The sequence below is a fragment of the Oryctolagus cuniculus genome, chromosome 6 (assembly GCF_051225735.1).
Source record: "Oryctolagus cuniculus isolate XC-2025 breed Fujian yellow rabbit chromosome 6, ASM5122573v1, whole genome shotgun sequence".
Taxonomy (NCBI): domain Eukaryota; kingdom Metazoa; phylum Chordata; class Mammalia; order Lagomorpha; family Leporidae; genus Oryctolagus; species Oryctolagus cuniculus.
The window spans coordinates 168086017-168106678 of NC_142872.1; the positions used below are offsets into that span (position 1 = coordinate 168086017).

At 72.7% G+C, this 20662-nt stretch overlaps 2 protein-coding genes across 26 annotated transcripts in view; one reads left to right on the plus strand and one right to left on the minus strand.

Annotated features, from left to right (window-relative positions):
- Positions 1-5037, plus strand: part of IQANK1 (IQ motif and ankyrin repeat containing 1) — a 20224-nt gene extending 15187 nt beyond the window's left edge. For 4 of the 17 annotated variants that reach the window (XM_089336523.1, XM_089336524.1, XM_089336532.1 and 1 more), the window contains 5 exons: positions 138-302; positions 443-823; positions 3472-3611; positions 3683-4313; positions 4387-4974. In XM_089336523.1, the coding sequence (XP_089192649.1) occupies positions 138-302; positions 443-823; positions 3472-3611; positions 3683-4313; positions 4387-4974 (1905 nt within the window). Of the gene's footprint in view, positions 1-137; positions 303-442; positions 824-2605; positions 2940-3471; positions 3612-3682; positions 4314-4386 lie in introns of those variants that run through there. The other 13 variants (XM_070075618.2, XM_070075615.2, XM_089336534.1 and 10 more) reach the window with 13 other exon arrangements.
- On the minus strand, positions 4965-20438 carry SCRIB (scribble planar cell polarity protein). 9 transcript variants are annotated; one of them, XM_070075600.2, is made up of 34 exons: positions 20146-20438; positions 19344-19461; positions 19175-19253; positions 18990-19079; positions 18852-18908; positions 18719-18782; positions 18551-18625; positions 18337-18481; positions 17893-18011; positions 16815-17014; positions 16573-16739; positions 16364-16494; positions 16170-16277; positions 15213-15353; positions 14663-15079; positions 14286-14348; positions 14080-14169; positions 13849-13926; positions 13156-13473; positions 13013-13072; positions 12704-12898; positions 12482-12592; positions 12101-12394; positions 11825-12013; positions 7922-8131; positions 7183-7254; positions 6860-6940; positions 6621-6719; positions 6371-6530; positions 6157-6295; positions 5731-6071; positions 5605-5642; positions 5398-5472; positions 4965-5245 (listed from the first exon to the last, which is right to left on the minus strand). In XM_070075600.2, the coding sequence occupies exons 1-34, from the start codon at positions 20302-20304 to the stop codon at positions 5060-5062; spliced, it is 4869 nt and encodes a 1622-aa protein (XP_069931701.2). In that variant the 5' UTR covers positions 20305-20438; the 3' UTR covers positions 4965-5059. The 9 variants fall into 9 exon arrangements, with proteins under 9 accessions (XP_069931701.2, XP_069931699.2, XP_069931706.2 ...); XM_070075598.2 differs by having other exon boundaries at positions 12992-13072; positions 20146-20437; XM_070075605.2 differs by lacking the exon at positions 16170-16277 and having other exon boundaries at positions 12992-13072.
- Positions 20439-20662: the final 224 nt, after the last annotated feature.

Sequence of the window (20662 nt, forward strand, 5' to 3'; positions counted from 1 at the left end):
GGCTGTGGGCGGGGACTCCGGGGCTGCGGGCGGGACCCCGGGGCTGTGGGCGGGGACCCCGGGGCTGCGGGCGGGGACTCCGGGGCTGCGGGCGGGACCCCAGGCCTGGGCTCGGCCACCCGGGTGGTGCCCCGCAGGCCTTCGTTGCGGCGGTGCTGCGGGAGCAGGCGGCGGCTCGGCGGCGGCGCGAGCAGGAGGAAGCGGCGCAGCGCGAGCGGCGGGAGGAGCTGCAGCGCCGCGGCCGCCTGCTGGACGCCGCCTTCGACGGGGACGTGGGGGAGATGCGCGCGGTGCTGGAGGAGGTGGGCGGGCGTACGGGGTGGGCGGGGCGGTGCTGGAGGAGGTGGGCGGTGCTGGAGGAGGCGGGCGGGGCGCGCGGGTGGGCGGGGCGGTGCTGGAGGAGGCGGGCGGGGCGCGCGGGTGAGAGCGGCCGCCGGCGCAGGTGGAGCAGCTGCTGACTCGCGAGGGCGTGGGCCACGACGAGGAGGGCGCGGCGCGGCGGCTGCAGCGGCGCGTGGCGCTCGTGGAGTGCGAGGACCGCCACGGGAACACGCCGCTGTCCGAGGCGGCCGCGGGCGGGCAGCCGCGGGCCATCCAGCTGCTGGCTGAGCTGGGCGCCAACCCCAACAGCAAGGTGCGTGCGGGGAGCCGGGCCGGGCCGCGCGGCCGGGGCCTCGCTCACCAGCCATTCCCGCAGGGCGCCTTCGGCCGGACGCCGCTGTACCGCGCGGCCTTCGGGGGGCACCTGGAGGCCGTGCAGCTGCTGCTGCGGCTCGGCGCAGACCCGCGGGTGCACGCGGACGACGGCAGCACCCCCGAGCAGGTGCGGGGCCCCCTGAGCCGCAGCCCGGCCGAGAGCCTGTAGAGCCTCCACCCTCGTCTCCTTTAAGCCGCCTGAGAACCGGGTTCTCCACGAACTCCCAAGCCCGTCTGGGCGCACTCGGGCCAGCACGCGGGGAGGACGGAGACCGGGACCCCCACAGAGGAGCGAGCCTCGTCCTGCCCGGCAGGCTCTCGTGAGGTCGGCCCGAGTGGGGCACGGGGGAAGCCCGGAGTCCAGGACACTTAGGACACGTGGGAGAAGACCCCAGTCACAAACCCCGCTCGGCTGGGCCTCATCAGTGGCCAAACTTCCCCTCGATTGACTTACTGGAAAGGTGGAGTGGCACCGAGAGGGGGGGCGGAGACGTCTGTGCACTGGCTCCCGCCCGGTCGGCTGTCAGGGCCCCAAGTGCTTGCTGTCCCACGTGGGAGACCTGGAGTGAGATTCCAGCTCCTGGCCTCTACCTGGCCCAGCCTGGGCTGCTGCAGACGTCTGGGGAGGGAACTGGGGGACGACCTCTCTCTGTCTCTGCCTTTCAAATAAGATGAAAATGTTTTCTGTTTAAATAACTGGCCTGGGACCAGTGCTGTGGTGCCGGCATCCCATTTGAGCGCCAGTTGGAGTCCCGGCTGCTCCACTTCTGATCCAGCTCCCTGCTGTGGCCTGGGAAAGCAGTGGAGGATGGCCCGAGTGCTTGGGCCCCTGCACCCACGTGGGAGACCCTGATGGAGCTCCTGGCTTCAGCCTGGCCCCGCCCTGGCCGCTGTGGCCCCTGGGGGAGTGAACCACTGCATGGAAGATCTCTCTTTCTCTGCCTTTCAAATAAGTAAATCTTTAAATCAATACCACGATAAGAAGCAAAGAAGCCAAGCCACGGGCAAGAGAAAGGCCCGCAGGTGACAGATCTGAGGCTGCCCTGGGCCTGCCCCCCCCCCCCCCCCCCCCCCGCCACCCTACAGCCAAGGGGGCTGCAGAGCTGTAATGGCAGCAGACGAACACAGGAGGGGGCTGCTGAGCCAGGCACACGCCTGGCCCGGGACACTGACTCCCTGCCGGCCCCCCCCCCCCCGTGTGGCCCCCGCTCTGGGAAGGCTGGGGCAGCAGCCGTGGTTCTGTGTGGCCCTGCGTCACTCCTGGGCACTTACCCCAGGAAGATGAAGCCATGTGCACAAGACGTGTGGCAGGCGTCCACAGCAGCTCGCCTGGGCGCAGCCTGGCGCCTTCCCCGGGGGCCGGCTCAGCGGCAGAGCCGATCAGACCCGAAACGTGTCAGGCTGACCACGGAGCAGCAGGAGCTCTCCAGAAACACGGAGGGAAGATGTCGGGAACCCTCCTGAGATGGAAACACAGGGCCCAGGCAGAACCAGGCGCAGCGGCGACGTGGGACCTGCGTCTGGGCACGGGGGCTGGGCCACCTGCCACGCTGGAGTCCTGAGAGCTGCTGGCCTGTGCTTGGGCCCCTGTGCCTACATGGGAGACCAGATGGAGCTCCAGGCTCGGCCCGGCCCAGGCCCAGCCACGGCAGCCGTTTGGAGAGTGAGCACTGGATGAAGACTGACCCATCTCCAACCCTGCCTTTCAGATAAATAAAATCAATCTTAAAGAGGATACAGACATCAGGCAAAAAAATCACAAATGACCCCAAGAAGCCGGATGTGAACGGAGAGGCCGTGACTCCCAGCTCCGCAGGCTGAGCGCTGGGCTGGGCTCCGTGCCGGGGCCCCGGGCAGAGCTGGGCAGTGCCCGGAGGCCAGGGACACTCCAGAGCCACGCAGATGGGGGAGGGTGCTGGGCGGAGCCCCGGCAGCTCCCACGCGGGGACCCGGCCACCCAGGGGCCTCCGTCTGCTCCGGCCCGGCCTAACCTCAAAACCCAAGGGCTAAAGCCTTCCCAGGCACGTAACCCGGAACAAATGCAGGGGCATCCATGTCCAGCAAGGCGGAAGGCACGTGTGCAGGCTGCAAGGTGCAGGAGTGACCCAACGCCGCACAGCCAGAGAGGCCCAGAGACACATCTCCACGCACTGGCTCCTGCTCCCATGGCCGAAACTGCTGGGCTGGGCCCGAGCTCCGTCCGGGCCCCCCACGTGGGTGCAGGGCCATCACTGGCCTCCCAGGTGCGCCGTGGGGAGCCCGGGCGCCTGCCCCTGGGTTGGCTGCCTGGCTTGCGCCTCGCTCGCGCACATCTTTGTTTTCTTTGGTAGAATGGAACTCCCAGCACAGGCGACGTCTGGCTGGGTGGTCTGGCAGAGCTGGGGCCCAGGCAGGCGTCCACCCTGCCTTGGAGGGGGCCTTTGAGACCCTCCGCTCCCCTCCCCCCTCCGGCACCAGGCCGGGGCGGGCTTTGGTGTCCTGTGTCTGGGCCTGGTGTGGGCGACTTCGTGAGGTCCAGCCTCTGCTGCCTGCTGGCCCTGCTGGCTGCCACTGCTTCGGGGGGCGGGGTGGGGGCAGCTCTGGATTCCGGCCATGGGCAGGAGCCTGGGGGAGGTGGACCCCTGGAGGCCCTGCCACGGGAGCTGGTGGCTGCATGGACTGTCGAGGGCTCAGCTTTGGGGCCGCTGCGTGGGGTCCCTGCGGCAGCGTGCGCGCCCCCGAGGCGGGTGAGGCACGGGACCAAGCACCCCGGCGACACGCACGCGCTGTCCGCAGGTGACCTCTCTGGAGCCCGTGGCCGGCGTGCTGCGCTCCTGGGATCTGAGCCTCACGGAAGCCATGCTGCAGAACATGGACGCCGAACACCAGCGCCGGGCGCGCGAGACCCAGACGCAGCAGCAGGCGGAGGCCACGCGGTGCGGGGACGCTCGGGCGGGGGCGCGGTGCCGACGGGGAGCCCTCTGACCCTGCCCGTCCCGCCCCCCAGCATGGCCCTCCAGGTGCAGCGGCTGGCCCAGGAGCAGCAGCGCTGTCACAAGGAGGTGAGCGGGCCGCGTGCCCCGGGGAGGGGCGCGGCGGGGGAGGGGCGGCGGGGCTCACGGGGGCGCCCCCAGCTGCAGCAGGCCTACTGCGAACTCAGCCGGAGGATCGCCGAGCTCGACGCGTGCGAACGCCGGCGCGCGGTCAGCACGGAGCCCTCGGCACAGGTGCGCCCCTACGCCCCACCCCCCGCGCCCCCGGGGGACCGGTCCCTCCCGCAGCTGGCGGGGGTGGGGCGCGGCTTTGGGCCTGGCTGCTCCGAGCCGAGCCGGCCGTGGCGCCCCCTCCAGGCCGTCAAGGACGCCGAGGCGCGCGTGGACAGGCTGCGGCAGCAGGCTCAGACGGCCGAGGAGACGCTGGCGCTGGCCAGGCTGGAGCTTCGGGAGCAGGCCCAGGAGGGTGGGCGGGGTCAGCCCTGGCCGCGGGGAGGCGAGGCCCGGGGCGGGCTTGGCGCGGGCGCCGCTAGCTGTCCCCGACCCCCCAGACGAGGCGATGGCGCCCGGGCTGCGGTGCCAGATCACCGAGCTGCACGACGTGCTGCTGAAAGACGTGGGCGACCGCATCAGCGCCGACGGCCGGTCAGTGCTGCGGGGCGTGGGGGGCTGGTGAGCCCGCGAGGACGGCCGGCGCCGAGCCGCTCGTCGCCCCCAGGTGGCCTCTCGTCATCGACCCCTCGGGCCAGGCGGCCACCTTCCTGCGCTACCAGGACACCAACTACCTGGACACGGTGAACCCCGAGCACCTGCGCCCGGAGAGGATCCGCCTGGCGCTGCTGGGGGCGCTCAGGTGAGGCGCGGGGCCGGCGGGCGTGGCGCCCAGGGGAGGCGGGGCGGCCCTGCCCACGCCCCGCCCCGCCCCGCCCGGCCCCGCAGGTACGGGAAGCCGCTGGTCTTCGACCTGCGCGACCTGGACCTGTTTGCGGCCGTGCTGCGGCAGCTGGACGCGGTGCAGCCGGGCCTGGCGCAAGCGCTGCTGAGCCGCGGGCTGCTGGAGCAGGAGCGCTACCTGTCGCTGCGGCGCCCCGCCGACGGCCCCGAGTACAGCCCCGCGCGGTTCCAGGAGGCGCGCCTGCACCGCTTCCGCCTCCTCTTCGTCACGCGCGCCCGCTGGCCGCCGGCCGAGCAGCTGCAGGCGCTGCTCCCGGTGCGAGTGCAGCCGCCCCGGGGCCTCGAACAAGCCCCAGCCCCGCCAGCCCCACCCTGCAGAGCGGCGGACGGAGGCGCGGGGGCTAAAACGTAGTCAACTTTATTCTCCTTAAACCACAAAATAGAGTCTTTGGTTGTACAAACGTCACTAGTTACAGTGTGGCCGGGCGCGCGCGCCCCTACGAAGGCACGGGGCCTAGGCCCCGGCGTCCCGGCCGCAGCGGGCGGCGGCCACTGCACGGCGTCGTGTCCTCGGCGCCGGCCGGGGCCCTGCCCAGCAGCACCAGGGCCACCTCTCCGTCCTCCTCCTGCGGGCTGGGGCTGGGGGACGGCTCCAGGCAGCTCAGCTCCTCCAGGCCGGGCGACTGCGGCGGGGAGAGGGCGGTCAGGGCGGCGAGGGACCTGCGGGGAGCCACTGGCGCGCGCGGGGCCAGAGTGCAGGGACGGTGCGCAAGGGGGCAAGCAGGGCGAGCGCGCGCAGGGCTGCGGGGCGGGGCGCGCCGCGCGGCCGCGGTACCTGGAGCGCATAGACAGGTCTGGAAGAAGGCAGGGCTGCGAACGCCCTGTAGTCAAACTTCTTTCCAGACAGGGGCTGGAGAGGACAGCGCGAGGGGGGAGAGGCAGAGAGAGTACGCGCAGGAGGCGAGGGCCGCGGGGCGGGGTCCGCACCCCCACCCCCAGGCCGGAGCGGCGCGGGCGAGGGTGGCGGCTGCGGGCTCCTCACCAGGCGTCCAGGGGCCGGGCTGCGCTGGGGGCCGAGGTCTGCGGGGCGAGAAGCGAGAAGCGGGCGTTGGGAGCCGTCCCTGCGGCGGACCGGGTCCCCGGCTCCCCCACCCCCGGGCACACGGACCTTCCGGTGGGGTGGGAGACGGTGTGGGCGCGGGGGACGGGGCCTCGGCCAGGCGCTCCAGGGGCCCCCGCTTGCCGCGGCCGTCCTGGGACCGGCTGAGGACCATCTGCGCGCGCAGGGCGTCCTGCTCCAGCGACTTCATCCTGGCCGCCCGCCACAGCGCCCGCTTCTCCGCCTCCAGGGCGCGACGCTCGGCCGGGGACAAGGCGCGCTCGGGCGCCGGCGGCTCCCCCAGCTCCGGGCTCTGCATGCGCAGCCGCTCCTGCTGGCGCCGCTCGGCTTTGGCTGTGCGCACCGGGGCGCCGCCGCCTCCCAGGGCAGCGGGGCCAGTCGGGCTGGGCCTGGGAGAGGGGCAGGGTGCGGTGAGGGCGCAGGGCGCGTGCGCGCCTCGAGCCCTCCGGCCGGGGACAGACGGGAGGTCCTCACCCTCCAGTGGGGCCCGGGCCGGCCCAGGGCGGTTCGTCTTCCGGCTCCGGCTCCTCCTCCGGGGCCTCGGCGTCCAGGGCGAGCCCCGCAGCGGCCTCCTCGCGCAGCATCTGAGCTCTCTTCCGCTGCAGCTTGCGGGCTGGCGGGGGCGGGGCAGTCAGACCGGGCGGGGCCAGCCCAGACCCAGGCCGCGCCCGCCCCGCCCCCGCCTCACCTTCCTCCTCCTGCATCTTCCGCAGGTCGTCGGCACCCACCAGGGACACGCGCTTGGGGGGGCCTTCAGCCTGGGGCATGCGCAGCTCCAGCTCGAAGTATTTCTGCCGCTCGCGGAAAGACAGCTGCTCGGGCGAGGCCAAGGTCCCGGGCGCGGGGGGCTGCGGGAGCCAGAGCAGGGCCTTGGACCCGGCACGCCCGCCCCCCCCCCCCCCCCCCCGGGCCGTGCAGGGGAAGGGCTCCCCGCATACCTGGGCGGGGCCGTCCTCGGGCGGGTGCGGGCTGGGCACCGCGGCGAAGGCCCTGTACGCCTGCTTCACGTTGGCAGGCAGCTCGTCGGGGGAGGGGGGCTGCGGGGGGTCGGTTTTAACTGCTGGGGGGGCAGCTGTCCCAGCTGCAGGCACCTCCCGGCCGCCAGCTGTCCCTGCCAACTGCCTCTGACCCCACCGCCACCCTGCCACCCCCACGCCGAGTGGGACGGGGCACTCACAGAGCTGGGACTGCTGCCCCTCTGGGTTGGGGAGCCCCTGGGCCAGGCCCGAGCCAACGGCTGGATGACCCCTGGCTCAGTCTGCAGAGGGCAGTGCGGAGGAGACAGGGAGAAAGGCGGGAGCCGGCTGGGGGCAGTGTTGAGCCAGCAGAGGGGAGGGCGTGGGCAGCCAGGGCCACCCCTGCCCCCAGCTCTGGCCGGGAAGGTATCCACCGGCCTTGTCCTCAGCCGGATGACGGTGGCAGCGGGGAGCAGGGCCCAGTCTCCCCACGCCACCTCCCCAGGGGCTGCACCCAGTGAGCACCGGGACTGGGGACACTCACCTGCTGGCTGCCGGGAGAGCAGGCGGCCTCGGCCATCTTCCCTCCCGTCGTGCTGGACGGTACCTGCAGGGGCTGGGGGCAGTGTGCGGTGAGGGCTGGGTGGCACCGAAGCCACTCCTCAGGCGCCAGCTGACCACCCCCAAACGGGACTAGTGACCAGAAAGGGCTCAGGCCAAAGGTGGGGTCTGGGGTCCTGCCTCGGCTCAGGAGGTTGGAGGCCCAGGCAGAGAGAGCCAGGACGAGACATGCGTGTCGGGGGACAGCTGCTGCCCCGCGCCTATGCCAGCTGCCTAGGAGGGGGCTGGCTGCAGGGCCTCCCGGCTCAGCCACCTCCACCCATGCACTGAGGTGACCCACACCGGTCACCCAAGCTTTGCCTGTCCTGGCCAGAGACGCCAGCCACCCCCCCACAGCCCCAGGGCACTCACACTCCTGCTGGGTCTCCCGGTGGCGGCCAGCTGGGCGAGCCTCGGGGAAGGCTATTTATGCCTCTTGGGGGAGAATAAGAGCCCCCACACCCAGCCCAGCTGCCCGAGCCAGCCCCGCCCCTGCCTCCCCCCCCCCCCCCCGCAGCTGCTCCTCTGCCTGCAGAGGCTGGGCCTGGGCCCCACGTCCACGGCTGCTAGGTGAGGACGCGGGCAGGGGCCCTGTCCAGGCACTGGTCCTGGCGGCGGGGGCCTGGGGCCCGGCAGACCACTGCCCCATGGGCCGTGTGGGGCAGGAGGGATGGGACACTCACGGTGGCCTGCAAGGCCTCGGGCCCCCACGGCGGGCTGGGTGCGGGCAGCTCCTTCTCCTGCACAGAACACGCAGGGCTGGCAGCGGCCGCAGCAGGCGTCCTGACCTTGCCCTCAGGGCTCAGCTCCCGGTCGATGGACGAGATGCTCTCCAGGCTGTTCCGGTGGCCCATGCCGGCCGCAAAGGGGTTGGCAATGACCCCCGGGGACACCTGAGGACGGAGGGCCGAGGTGGGCATGGCGGCCGCCGGGTCCCACCCCCAGGGCAGACTCGGGACTGGGCCTTCAGCCGGAAGTTCACTGCACCGTGGTCCCCCACCGTGCAGGCTGGACCACGTCTGCGGCGTGAGCCCCAAGGAAAGGCCTGCCCGGCTGCCCACTGCCCACTGCCCGGCGACAGGCAGGACGGCGGCTGGGAGGACCTGGGAACACGCCCACCCCACAGGGCAGGCTCAGCGCCTGTCCTCACCACGCATGCGCACTGGTGTTGTCTTTTTCAAAGACGTGTTTGTGTATCTGAAAGGCAGAGACGGGGAGAGATCTCTCCCATCGGCTGGTCCACTCAGGTTAAAGCCAGGAGCCACACAGCCCACCCGGTGAGAGACAGAGAGAAAGGTCTTCCTTCCACTGCTTAACCCCCCAAATGACCGCTAGTCGGCGCTGTGCCAATCCGAAGCCAGGAGCTTCCTCCTGGTCTCCCATGGGGTGCAGGGCCCAAGCACCTGGGCCATCCTCCACTGCACTCCCTGGCCACAGCAGAGAGCTGGCCTGGAAGAGGGGCAACCGGGACAGAATCCGGCGCCCCGACCGGGACTAGAACCCGGGGTGCCGGCGCCGCCGGCAAGATCCACTTCTGATTCCAGCTTCCTGCTGGCGTGCACCCGGGGAGGCAGCAGGCCGTGGCTGGTTCTGACCCGGTTCTGACCCGGCCGCTGTGGGCACCTGAGGGACTGACCCTGCGGATGGACGACCCCTGCCTCTCACAAGTGAAAATACTGACAGGATCGAGATGAGGGGTAAGGGCACGGCCAAGTGACTGCAGGAGCACACACTGAAGGTGGGGAGTCCTGCGGAGCAGACGAGGCGGGGCTGAAGGTCTAGGGCATCGGCAGGTGCCACAGCCGAGGCGGCACGTCACGCCGTAGGTACGAACGAGCGGCAGCCAAGCAGAGAGCAGAGCACCAGGAGCGCGAGCCGACAGCTCGAACCCCAGCACGGCAGGGCAGCGGCGGGAAGCATACTGTGCCGGCTCCCCTGCAGCTCTGGCCACCACGAGGCCCTGAGGCCCCGCCCCGGCCAGCAGCAGGGCACACACCCAGGCTGGACCTCCGGACACCTAGCAGCGCCCGTGCTCCCGGAAGCGGGCGCTTCCACGACCAGGTCAGGGTGCTCAGCAAAGCCGGGTCCCGGCCCAGCCCCTTCCGGGGGCCAGGATGAGGCAGAACGCGGCACGCCTGGTGACGAGGACCAGCCGTCACGGAACCGGAACCGGGCGGCAGGGCCGTCACAGGGGCACTGTGGGCTAAGCCTCTGCCTGTGGCCCCAGCATCCCACGTGGGCGCCGGTCCGAGTCCTGGCTGCTCCTCTTTCAATCCAGCTCTCTAATGGCTGGGAAGGCAGAAGATGCCCACGGGCTTGGGCCCCTGCACCCACGTGGAGGACCTGGAGGAGGCTCCTGGCTGCTGGCTTTGGCCTGGCCCAGCCCTGGTCATTTTGGCCATTTGGGGAGTGAGCCAGCGGAGAGAAGATCGTCTCTCCTCTCTCTCCCCCTCCGCCCCTTCTGTAACTGTCTTTTTTTTTTTTTTTTTTTTTTGACAGGCAGAGTAGACAGTGAGAGAGAGAGAGAGAGAGAGAAAGGTCTTCCTTTGCCGTTGGTTCACCCTCCAATGGCCGCCGCTGCCGGCGCGCTGCGCACTGATCCGATGGCAGGAGCCAGGAGCCAGGTGCTTTTCCTGGTCTCCCATGGGGTGCAGGGCCCAAGCACTTGGGCCATCCTCCACTGCACTCCCTGGCCACAGCAGAGAGCTGGCCTGGAAGGGGGGCAACCGGGACAGAATCCGGCACCCCGACCAGGACTAGAACCCTGTGTGCCGGCGCCGCAGGCGGAGGATTAGCCTAGTGAGCCGCGGCGCCGGCCTGTAACTGCCTTTCAAATACATACATCTTTTAAAGTCTATTTTAGTATCTGCTCGTATTTATCCAAAGGGGAGGCAGAGCGAGGCAGGTTCCTCGTGGGCAGCGCTGTCGTGCTGACCCCGGGAGTGCGTGACGGTCCCTAACAGCTGTGCGTGGGACCCACACTGTCCCTCCGTGCTCGGTGCCGGTGCCGGTGCCAGGGACGGGCCAGCGCCGCCCCTTGCGGTCGTTAAGGAACCAGAGAGGAAGGCTGAGTGGACGCGAGGACACGGCATGGAATCCAGAAGGCTGAAACCATCATGGGGAGCCACTCGGAGAAGCCCGAGAGACAGCCGGGGCAGCCAAGGCAACACCGGCCCGGGCCTGCGTGCCCTGCCTCTGTGGGGGCCAGGCGGGGCAGGGACGCCCATGGCACGCGGTGGCCGGGTAAACACTTGTCAGGATAGAGAAGACCCCCGTCTCAGGCTGGGCGTGTGGCACAGCCGGCATGGGGGATGCCGGCACCCGTTTCAGAACACCTGGTTCAACTCCCAGCTGCTCCGCTTCTGATCTGGCTCCGACCCTGCACCCACGTGGGAGACCCAGAGGAAGCTCCTGGCTCTGGCCCGGCCCAGCCCCGGCTGTTGCGGCCATTTGGGGAGTGAACCAGCGGACGGAGCCCCCTCGCTTGGAGTAAATAAGCAAACCTGGTGGAGCTGGCCCCTTCCGCAGGAGACGCCGCAGAGCGGAACAAGCCCTGCGGGAGGAAAGCCGCCCTTCTCGTCCCGGCAAAGCCACCGAGGCCGAGGACACCACACACCGAGAGGGCGCTGTCGCCCGGCCCGGGGCCCGCGGCGCCCAGTCAGCCCGGTCCAGAAACAAAGCCTGGACCCAGGCGTGCAGAGCACTGCACACCCACGGCTCCTGGCCCCGGGACCACGTAATGCGGCCAGGGTCAGGGGCTCCACTCGCGGGCAGTGTGGAGGCAGACAAGGTGAGTGTGAGAGGCGGGCGCACCCCAAGTTCACGAGACCTGCACACACCCGAGGCTCTGGGTCTCCCTGGTCCAGCACCCTCACTGCCAGGCCCATCAGAAACGCGAGGGCAGCTCCCCGGTGCCGGTCCCCTGCCTGTGGAAGCCCCGCCCACACCGGAGCACGGACACGCCCAGCCAGGCATGGGCACAGCAGCGCCCGCTTCCCGAGGGGCCAGAGCCCCGTAAAGAGACAGACCGTGGAGCTGCAGGGACCGGAAGTTCTGAACACACGCCTGGGAGCAGGGCAGCAGGCCAGGCCCCTTCCCGCACCCCCCGGGACGGCGGGGGGCGAGGGCCAGCCTGTGGCCCGAGCACAGGGCACTGCGTGGTGCACGGGGCCTTAGCAAGCAGAACACAGCCCCTGTGCTCCAACAGTGAGGCCCCAGGTGTCTCTGGCTGGTGTCCAGCAGGCAGTCACCCGCCAGGACCCACGAGAGCCAGCTGAGGTAGAGCCACTGTGAGGAGGGGAAGCCGTGCACGGCCACGTGCCCTGGGACCAGTGGGCTCCCCGAGGCAGCTCCGGGAGGGCGAAGACGGCCGAGAGCAGGATGCTGCCGCCACCCCTGCTCCCCGGGGCCCCTCCCCGCACCCCTGGCTCGGCTAATGCTCTAGGCTTGCGTGAGAGGTCAGCCGGACAGAGGCCACCAGGAAGAGTGAGCTCCTGGCCCAGGGATGAGCTGGGGGAGCAGGAGGCGGCCCCTCGCACACTTGCGCCCCAGTCCCCAGAGCCCGAGGCTGTGGGGACAGCACTGACCTCCAGGGCCGCGGCGGAGCTGGCGTGGAAGCCGTCGCAGACGAGCACGGTGAGGGTGTCGCCCACGCCTCGCAGCAGCTGCACGGCCTCGGCGTGCGTCAGGCCCAGCAGGCTCTGCTGGTCCACCTCCAGCAGCCGCAGCCCCACACACAGCCGCCCGTCGCGTCCGGCCGCCCCCGTGGGGCTCACCTGCGGGGAGACCGACACGGGAGGCCTGGCGCCGGCGGGGCCCGGGGGCCCGGGGGGCCGGGGCCGGCCGGGCAGGGCCTCCCTCACCTTGGATATGAAGATGCCCTCGTCCGTGGGGTCCCAGGGGTTGCCCGCGTGGCCCTTGGCGCCCCCGCGGATGCTGATGCCCAGCTTCTCCCCGGGGGCCTTGCGGATGCACAGCTCCCGCATGCCGGGCGGCGGCGGGTCCCTGCGCACCAGCAGGCACAGCTCCAGGCAGGGCCGCAGCAGCGCGCTCACCGCCTCCTGATGCGTGGCTTCCCGCACGTCCTGGCCGTTCACCGCCAAGATGCGGTCCCCGACCCGCAGGCCACTGCGCGCAGCCAGGCCCCGCGGGAGAACCTGTGGGGGGACGGCCTCGTCCGCTGGGCTGGGCTGCGCCGGCCACGCCCCACACCCACCGTGGGTCCCGCCCACCCTGAACCCTACCTTGGATATGAACACGCCAGGCTCCTGGATGCCAAAGGGGTGGCTCGAGTGGTCAGAGCCCCCTACGATGCTGAGCCCCAGCGGGCCCCCGGCTCGTGGAAGGCGGACCTCCTGGACACACGGGGGCCTTGGTAAGGGCGCGGGGAGGGGGCCTCCACGGGGCTACATCCAGGCCTGAGGGGGCGGAACTCGGGGCCCACGCCCCCGGGGTGGGCGGCTCACCTCCACAGGGTACGGTCCTTCCAGCAGGCTCGGGGCCAGCCTCGGCTGCCCAAGCTCCCCAGGGGCGGCCGTGGGGGTGGGCAGCAGGGGCCCCCCGGCCTCCCGCTCCAGCAGCAGGGCAATGGTGGGGGAGGCAGCGGTGAGCAGGGAGACCGCGTGGTCGTGCCTGGCCTCCGTCATGTCCACTCCATTGATCTGCGTGAGGGCACTGGGGTCACGCGGGCCCCCAAGGGGACAGGACGAGGAGCACCGATGGCCGCCCCCAGCCTCCCCGGGCGCCCCACTCACCGAGAGGACGCGGTCACCGACCTGCAGGGTGCCCGCGCGCTGGGCAGCACCCCCCTCGGCGATGCGGGAAATGAAGATGCCCTGTGGGGAGCAGGGGGCCTCGTGAGGCGGCTCGGGCGCCAGCGCAGCGCCTGCCCAGCCCGCGGCTCCGCCGGGCGCCTCACCCCGTCGCCGGCGCGGTACGGCGTGGAGCCCTTGCCCCCGGCGATGCTGAAGCCCAGCCCCTTCTCGCTGCGGACCAGGCAGGCCGCATGGCGCTGGCGCTGTCGCAGGGCTCCGGGGGCCTCCCGCGAGCCCCCGCCACGCCGCTCCCGCTCCCGGGGGCTGTAGTCATCCTCGGGCCGCAGGGGCGCGACGGTCACCGCGTTCTCCGGCTCCACCATGCGCTCCCGCCACACCCGCATCTGCACGGTGGCGCCCGCCCCCCGCAGCGCCTCCACCGCCTCGTGGTGCTCCGCCTCCTGCAGGGCCACGCCGTTCACCTGCGGGGGTGGGGGCAGAGCCACTGCGGCCACGCTGCGTGCGCCAAGGCAGCCCCCGCCGGCCCCAGCCCTCCTCCAGGGGAAAGCCGGGAGGCAGCCAGGCCGGGTCCCCAGGCCGGGTCCCCACGCCGCCCAGCGCCGCCCCGCTCGCCTCCCCGCAGGAAGGCTGAGGCCTCTCCTGAGCTGCTGGCCACCCACGTGCTCAGGGCGGGGACCAAACCCCTACACCTGCTCGGGCCTGACCCCCTCCAAGCCAGCCCCGGGGCTGCCGTGCCCCACACCACCCACGCAGACGGGTTCTCCCAGGGGCTGGCCGCTGGGCCGCCACGGCCTCCCCCGTGGTCGCGGGCCCAAGTCTCTCCGTCCGTGGCTCACCTCGAGGAGCTTGTCGCCCACTCGGACGCCGGCCCTGGCCGCGGGCCCCTCCTCGGACACCCGAGAGATGAAGATGCCCTGCGGGACAGGCAGGTGGGTGCTTGCCCGCCCTCCTCATCCCGGCCCCGCCCACTAGAAGCCCTCGGCTGTGAGCTGGCTGCGGGCCTGGGCGCACTGCCTCCCCCAGCCAGCGCCTCTGGCCACACAGCAGCGGGGGGCGGGCCGCCTCACCTCGTCGTCCCCCTTGTAGGGAGTGGAGCCCTTGCCCCCCGCGATGCTGATGCCCAGGCCCCCGGTCTGCCGCACGATGGTGAGAGTGAGCTGCAAGCAGAGGGCTGGCTCAGGGGGCTGCGGAAGCCCCTCGGAGCCCCGGGGTGCGCGAGGGCGAGGCGAGAGCCCGCAGCCCAGGAGGCGAGGCCGGCGGAGCGGGTACAGACCTCCTCCTCCTCAATGCGGGCGGGCTCTATCAGCAGGTTATTGGCCTGGTCGAACGACACGCCCTGTCAGGACGGCACCAGCAAGGCAGAGCGGGTCAGCCACCGCCAGCCCCACCACCACCTCACCCGGCCCAGCCGCGAGCACACACCAAGCCCCATAGCCCAGGCCGGCCCAGCCCCGAGCGACGCTCCAGGACCCGCAGCTGTCGGCTCAGGGGAGGGCAGCACCAGCACAGGGAGGATCCTGCAGCGTGGCTCTCGGGGTTGGGAGCTGGCCCACGGCCCACAGCCCGCGGCAGGGGGTCAGGCAGAAGCTGCGTGTGTCCTGGGGTCAGCGCCAGCGCGAGCCCTGGGAACAGGCTGGGGCCGGGACCCACCTTCACGGAGGGCACGCAGGGCCCCGCCTCCTTGTCCTCTTCCTCGCTGGCGGCCCCGCCCTCCTCCTCCGCTTCAGCCTCCTCCTCCTCCTCCTCCTCCTCCTCCTCGGCCCCGTTCTCCTCCTCCTCCTCCTCCTCCTCCTCCTCCTCCTCCTCCTCCCCCTGCGCCCGAGGCGCCCGGGGCGCACGGGGGCCGTCGTGCCAGTCGCCAGGCAGGGCGGGGCCCTGGCCGTCCGGCTGCGCCCCCCGCAGCAGGGCCACCACGGCCTCCGGCTGCGGCAGCTTGCAGATCTTGAAGTGCTTCTTGTAGTGGGGCGTGTCTTTGCGGATGAGCCGCTGCCGCCCGCCCGGCAGGGGCCAGGGCGCCTCCAGCTGCCCCTCCGGGCTGTCGGCGTCCTCGGCGAAGTGCACTGTGGGCTGCGTGGGCAGCAGGGTGAGGGGCGGCCTGGCCTGGCCCCACCCCCCGCAGGCGGCAGTGTGACGGGCGGCTCTGCGGCTGGAGACGCGCCCCCCTCACGCCAGCGCAGGCCGGCCAGGGCCCCGCCCTCACCTCCTCGTACTCCTCCTCCGGGTCGTCCTGGGGGCTCGGGCCCTGCACGGTCAGCGCGTCCCCGGGCTCTCCCGCGGAGGCCGTGCTGGCGGCCGCGCCGGAGTCCTCGCTCAGCCCCGACTCGCTGCTCAGCCTCTTCTCCTGCGGGCGGCAGGGCGGGCATGGGGAGCGGCCTCCCGCACCGGGGTCCACCCCACACCCCTCCCGCACCCGGGGTCCTCCCCACGCCCCTCCCGCACCGGGGTCCACCCCACACCCCTCCCGCACCCGGGTCCTCCCCACGCCCCTCCCACACCCGGGTCCTCCCCACACCCCTCCCGCACCGGGGTCCACCCCACGCCCCTCCCGCACCCGGGGTCCTCCCCACACCCCTCCCGCACCGGGGTCCACCCCACACCCCTCCCGCACCCGGGTCCTCCCCACGCCCCTCCCACACCCGGGGTCCTCCCCACGCCCCTCCCGCACCGGGCTCCACCCCACACCCCTCCCGCACCCGGGGTCCACCCCACACCCCTCCCGCACCCGGGTCCTCCCCACACCCCTCCCGCACCTGGGTCCACCCCACGCCCCTCCCGCACCCGGGGTCCACCCCACGCCCCTCCCGTACCCGGGGTCCACCCCACACCCCTCCTGCACCCGGGGTCCTCCCCACACCCCTCCCGCACCGGGGTCCACCCCACACCCCTCCCGCACCCGGGGTCCTCCCCACGCCCCTCCCGCACCCGGGGTCCACCCCACGCCCCTCCCGCACCGGGCTCCACCCCACACCCCTCCTGCACCCGGGGTCCTCCCCACACCCCTCCCGCACCGGGGTCCACCCCACGCCCCTCCCGCACCCGGGGTCCACCCCACGCCCCTCCCGCACTGGGGTCCACCCCACACCCTCTGTGCACCGCGCCCTTGCCCTGCAGGCCCCCTGCCCCCCCGCAGCGTGGTGCCAGCTGCTGCCCCTCCCACCTCCTCCGGGGGCTCAGGCCGGCAGGGCGCCTCGGCCCGGCGCTCCTCCATGCCCCGCTTCATCACCTTCAGCTCGCTGGGGTGGGGTGTGGCCCGGCGCTGCAGGCCCTGCGGGAGGACGGGGTGAGGGAGGGAAGCAGGGCGGCGGGCAGGTGGCGGGGCGGGCGCTCGGTGTCCGGCCCCCCCCCCCGTACCCGCTTTTCGGCAGCGGCCTCCTCGGCGTCCTCGCCGCCCGCGGGGCTGTCCAGGAACTGGATGACGCTGGCACGGCTCGGGGGGACGTCGCTCCAGCTCTCGGAGGGGCTGCCCTGCTGCCCGGGGTCCTCTGAGGGAGGCAGGGGTCAGGTCCAGGCCCCCCCGAGGCCACGCCCGCGCTGGGCGGAGCCGGGCCCCGGCGACCTACCGAGGCCAGGCAGCGGCTGCTGCGGGAGCAGGTAGCAGGTGAGCACCTTCTCGCCGGTCTGGGCGTCGTCCTCGGTCTGGAAGCGCAGCATGGGCTGCGCCTGGTTCTCGGCCAGCCACAGGGCCTTGAGGTTGAGGTGGGTGAGCGCCAGCGGCAGACTCCGCAGCCTGGAGGCGGCAGGCGCGGTGAGCGGCTGCGCCCCGACGGGGCGGGGGCGGGGGCGGGGGGGGGGCGGCACTCACCGGTTCCCGGCCACGTCCAGCACGTGCAGCTCGGCGGTGTGGGCCAGCTCGGGCGGCAGGGCGGCCAGGCGGTTGTCCCTCAGGGAGAGGACGCTGAGCGCCACGCAGCCCCCGATCTCAGGCGGCAGTGCCTCCAGGTGGTTCCGGTCCACGTTGAGGTTGGTCAGCTTGGTCAGCCTCCCCAGAGAGCGGGGCAGAGCCTGGGTGGGCAAGGCGAGGCCAGCGGTTGCAGGAGCCGGGAGCCCCCCAGGGCAGACGAAGGAGGACAGAGCCCCCGACCCCTGCTACCCAGCAGGCCGAGACCCACCACCACGGCGGGGCCGGCGCTGTGTGCAGTGGGTTAAGCGGCCACCCTCGGTGCGAGCGCCAGCTCCGTCCTGGCTGCTGTCTCCACCCAGCTCCCTGCTGTGGCCTGGGAGAGCGGTGGACAACGGCCCGAGGGCTGGGGCCCCTGCACCCGAATGGGAGACCCAGATGGGGCAGCTGGCTCCGGCCTGCCCGGCCCTGGCCACGACAGCCACTTGGGGAGTGAACCAGCAGACAGAAGCCCTCCACCTCCACCTCCCCTTCATTCTCCCTTCCAGACAAATCTTTGAAACCAGGACAAGACCGCCCACCGCCGACGCCCAGCCAGGCCGTCTGCAACCCAGGACCTGAAGGGCTCCCAGCTCCGCCCTCCCCAAAGCCCCGCTGTCCCAGGGCTCCCTGTCCCTGTCCCCCACAGGGTCGCCCTATCCGTCCCCACGGCCTGGGCACCCCCTGCTCTGCACAGGAGGTGCCTCCCCCTTCCCGGGGCCACGGGAGATGAGACCACAGCGTGGCAGGGGCCCCAGTCTGCTCCACCCTCGTTCCTGCCTTCCCCCACCCCTGCCCCGCGGCCCCCACCCCTGCCCCAGCCAGGGAAGCTTCCTCTTCAGACCCAAACGCCTCCCTCCCTCGCAGCTCGAGCCAGGCCAGCTCAGCCCGCCGCGTGGGCCCACACGGGGTCCCCACCCTCAGGGTCGTGTGCCGCGCACCCCGCAGCTCCCAGCCGCAAAAGCAACACCCGGGAGCAGCACCGGCCCGGCACGGGGCCTACCGTCAGGAGGTTCTCGGTGAGGATCAGCTCGGACAGGTTCTCGCAGTCTCCGATGGCCTCGGTCACTTCGCACAGCCGGTTCTGGTCCACCTTCAGGATGGACAGCTGCTTCAGCTGGCCTGGCGTGAGGGGGACGCAGAGGGGGCTGGGGGGGGGGCCGAGGCCAACCCTGGGCACCCCCCCACCGTGCAAGACACACGAGACCCCCACTCCTCTGAGGGCTGCCGAGGGCCACCGACCCGCTCCCACGACGCCTGGGCCCCCGTCCTGCTTGCCCAACCCAGGACTGGCGGGGCCACGCCTCCTCGGAGGGCACGCACCAGGCCGCACAGGACCGGCACCGGATCTGGGCATGGGTTCTCTTCGGGCCCTCCCTGCTACCGGGGCGAGGCCCAGGCCCCCCCGAGCCCTCCAGCACCAGAGCCACCCCCGGCCGGCACTGACCGATGCCGTCGGGAAGCCGCTGCAGCAGGTTCTGGGAGAGTAGCAGGTCGGTGAGCAGCGCCAGGCCCCCCAGCTCCACGGGCAGCTCCTCCAGCCGGTTCTCCGACACGTCCAGGCACACCAGGCGCCGCAGGTTCCCCAGCTCCTGGGGGGGGGGGGCGCCGGTTAGCCAGCGGGCAGAGACGCGGGGCGCCGGGGTGCCGCCCGCACTCACCGGGGGCAGCGCCGACAGCTGGTTCCGGTCCAGCCACAGCTCCCGCAGGTTGGGCAGCGCCCCTAGCGTGTCGGGCTGCGGGAAGAGAGCGGGAGGGGAGGGAGGCTCGGCCCGCCCGCCCCTGCCCCGCCCCGCCCCCCAAGGCCCCGCCTCAGGCCCCGCCCGCACCAGCACTTCCAGGTCGTTGCCTCCCAGATCCAGCTGCTCCAGCTTGACCAGGAAAGACAGCGACCTGCGGAGGAGACGCGGCTGAGCGCCTGCCCGCGGGCCGGCCCCACCCAGCCCGGGGCGGCGCACTCACGCCGGCAAGGACTTCAGCAGGTTCTCCCGGAGCTCCAGGGTCACCAGGTTGGCCAGGCTGCGCGAGAAGCCGGGGGCGGGAGTGAGAAGGGTGAGGAAGTGAGGAAGGCAGAGGCGGGCCCCGGGGGTGGCCACTCACCTGCCCACGTCCCCGGGCAGTGCCTGCAGGGACACGTCATTCAGGGCCAGGTGAGCCAGGCTGCGCAGCTGCGTGAAGCCCTCGGGGAGCCTGGGGGGGGCGCAGGGCCTCAGACGCAGGGCGCGGGCCGCCCGCAGCCCCGGCCCTCCGGCCGCCGGCCCGCCCCGCCCCCGGCCGCGGCCCACCTGGACAGGGGGTTCCCGCTGAAGTCGGCGATCTCCAGGGCCTTGCAGAACTTGATGCTCTCGGGGATCTCGGGGATGTCTGCGAGAGGCCCCGACAGTTGCTCTGGCCCCGCCCCGCCCCGCCCCCAGCCCCGGCCTGCCCGCCCCGCCCCGCCCCGCCCCCGCCCACCGTTGCGGGAGACGTCCAGCTCCACCAGCTGCATGAAGTTGGCCACCTCAGGGGGCAGCCGCTGGATCTCGTTGTCACTCAGGCCCAGCTTGCGCAGGTTCAGCAGCCGGAAGAAGGGCTGTGGGCAGGGGGTGTGGCTGGGGGATGGGCTCTGGGGCAGAGCAGCCCCCCCAGCAAGAGCTCTGGACGCGGGGGAGGGAGCACCCACGGGCCCGCCCACAGACTCCTGCGGGGCTGCGCCACGCCTCCCACCGGCTCAGAGCTGCCCGCTGCCCACTGGACGGCCCGTCCCCCGCCTCCGTGCGCGTGGGGACCCCAGCCTGGAGACCAGCCCTCTGGGGTCCTCTGGCACGCCCAAGCCACACCTCAGCAGATCCACGCTGAGAACCGGGCAGAGACCACACACGCACGCACACACACACACACACACACGTACACACGCAGAGGCGCGCGCCGGCCCGCAAAGCGGCGCAGGGGGACCCCGGGCGCGCACCGACGCCCAAGGAGGCAGGGCTGTCACGCCAGGTTCCCCGGCACAGCCACACCCTCCGTGGCACCAGTCCCCGGCGCTCAGCACCCAGCCCCTGGGAAGGAAATCCCTCATAACCTGCTTCCTCCGGCTCCGCCGGAGCGGCCCGGGAGAAGGAAAACAAGCCGACCGGAAGAACGGGAGCGCCGGCCGGGACCTCGGAGGGCCCCCGACCCGTCCCCGCGCCGGGAGGGGCAGCGGCAGCGCCGCCCGCCGGCCTCGCCCGCGGCGAGGCACCTGCCGCCCGCCGGCGCGGCGCAGGTGCGGGCTCACCTTGGGCAGCTCGCGCAGCTGGTTGGCGTCGAGCAGCAGCTCCTCCAGGCTGCGGCTGTAGCGGTAGATCTCCTCGGGCACGGCCTGCAGCGAGCAGTGCCGCTTGTCCACCGACTCCACGTGCCGGTTGCAGCGCCACAGCGGGATGCACTTGAGCATGGTGCGGGCTCGGCGGCGCTCGGCGGGCTCGGGGCGGGGGGCGGGGCCCGGCCCGCATGGGCGCCGGGCGGGGGGCGGGCCGGCGCCGGGGTCCGGCCGGGGCGGCTCTGGGCCCGGCCGGCGCTCCCGGCTCTCGGGCCGCGGGGCCGGCGCGGAGGCGGCCGGGACTCGACTCTCAGGCGGCCAGGAAGCGCCGGCGGCTCCGCATCCCGCCCGCCCGCCCGCCCGCTCAAGCACAGCTCGGCTCGGCCCGCCCGCTCGTCCGCCCGCCGCCGGAACCACCGCCGCCGCTGCTGCCCGCCGACTGCCCCGCCGTCGCGCGGCCCGCCGGGAAGCCGAGTCCCGCCCTCGCCGCCCG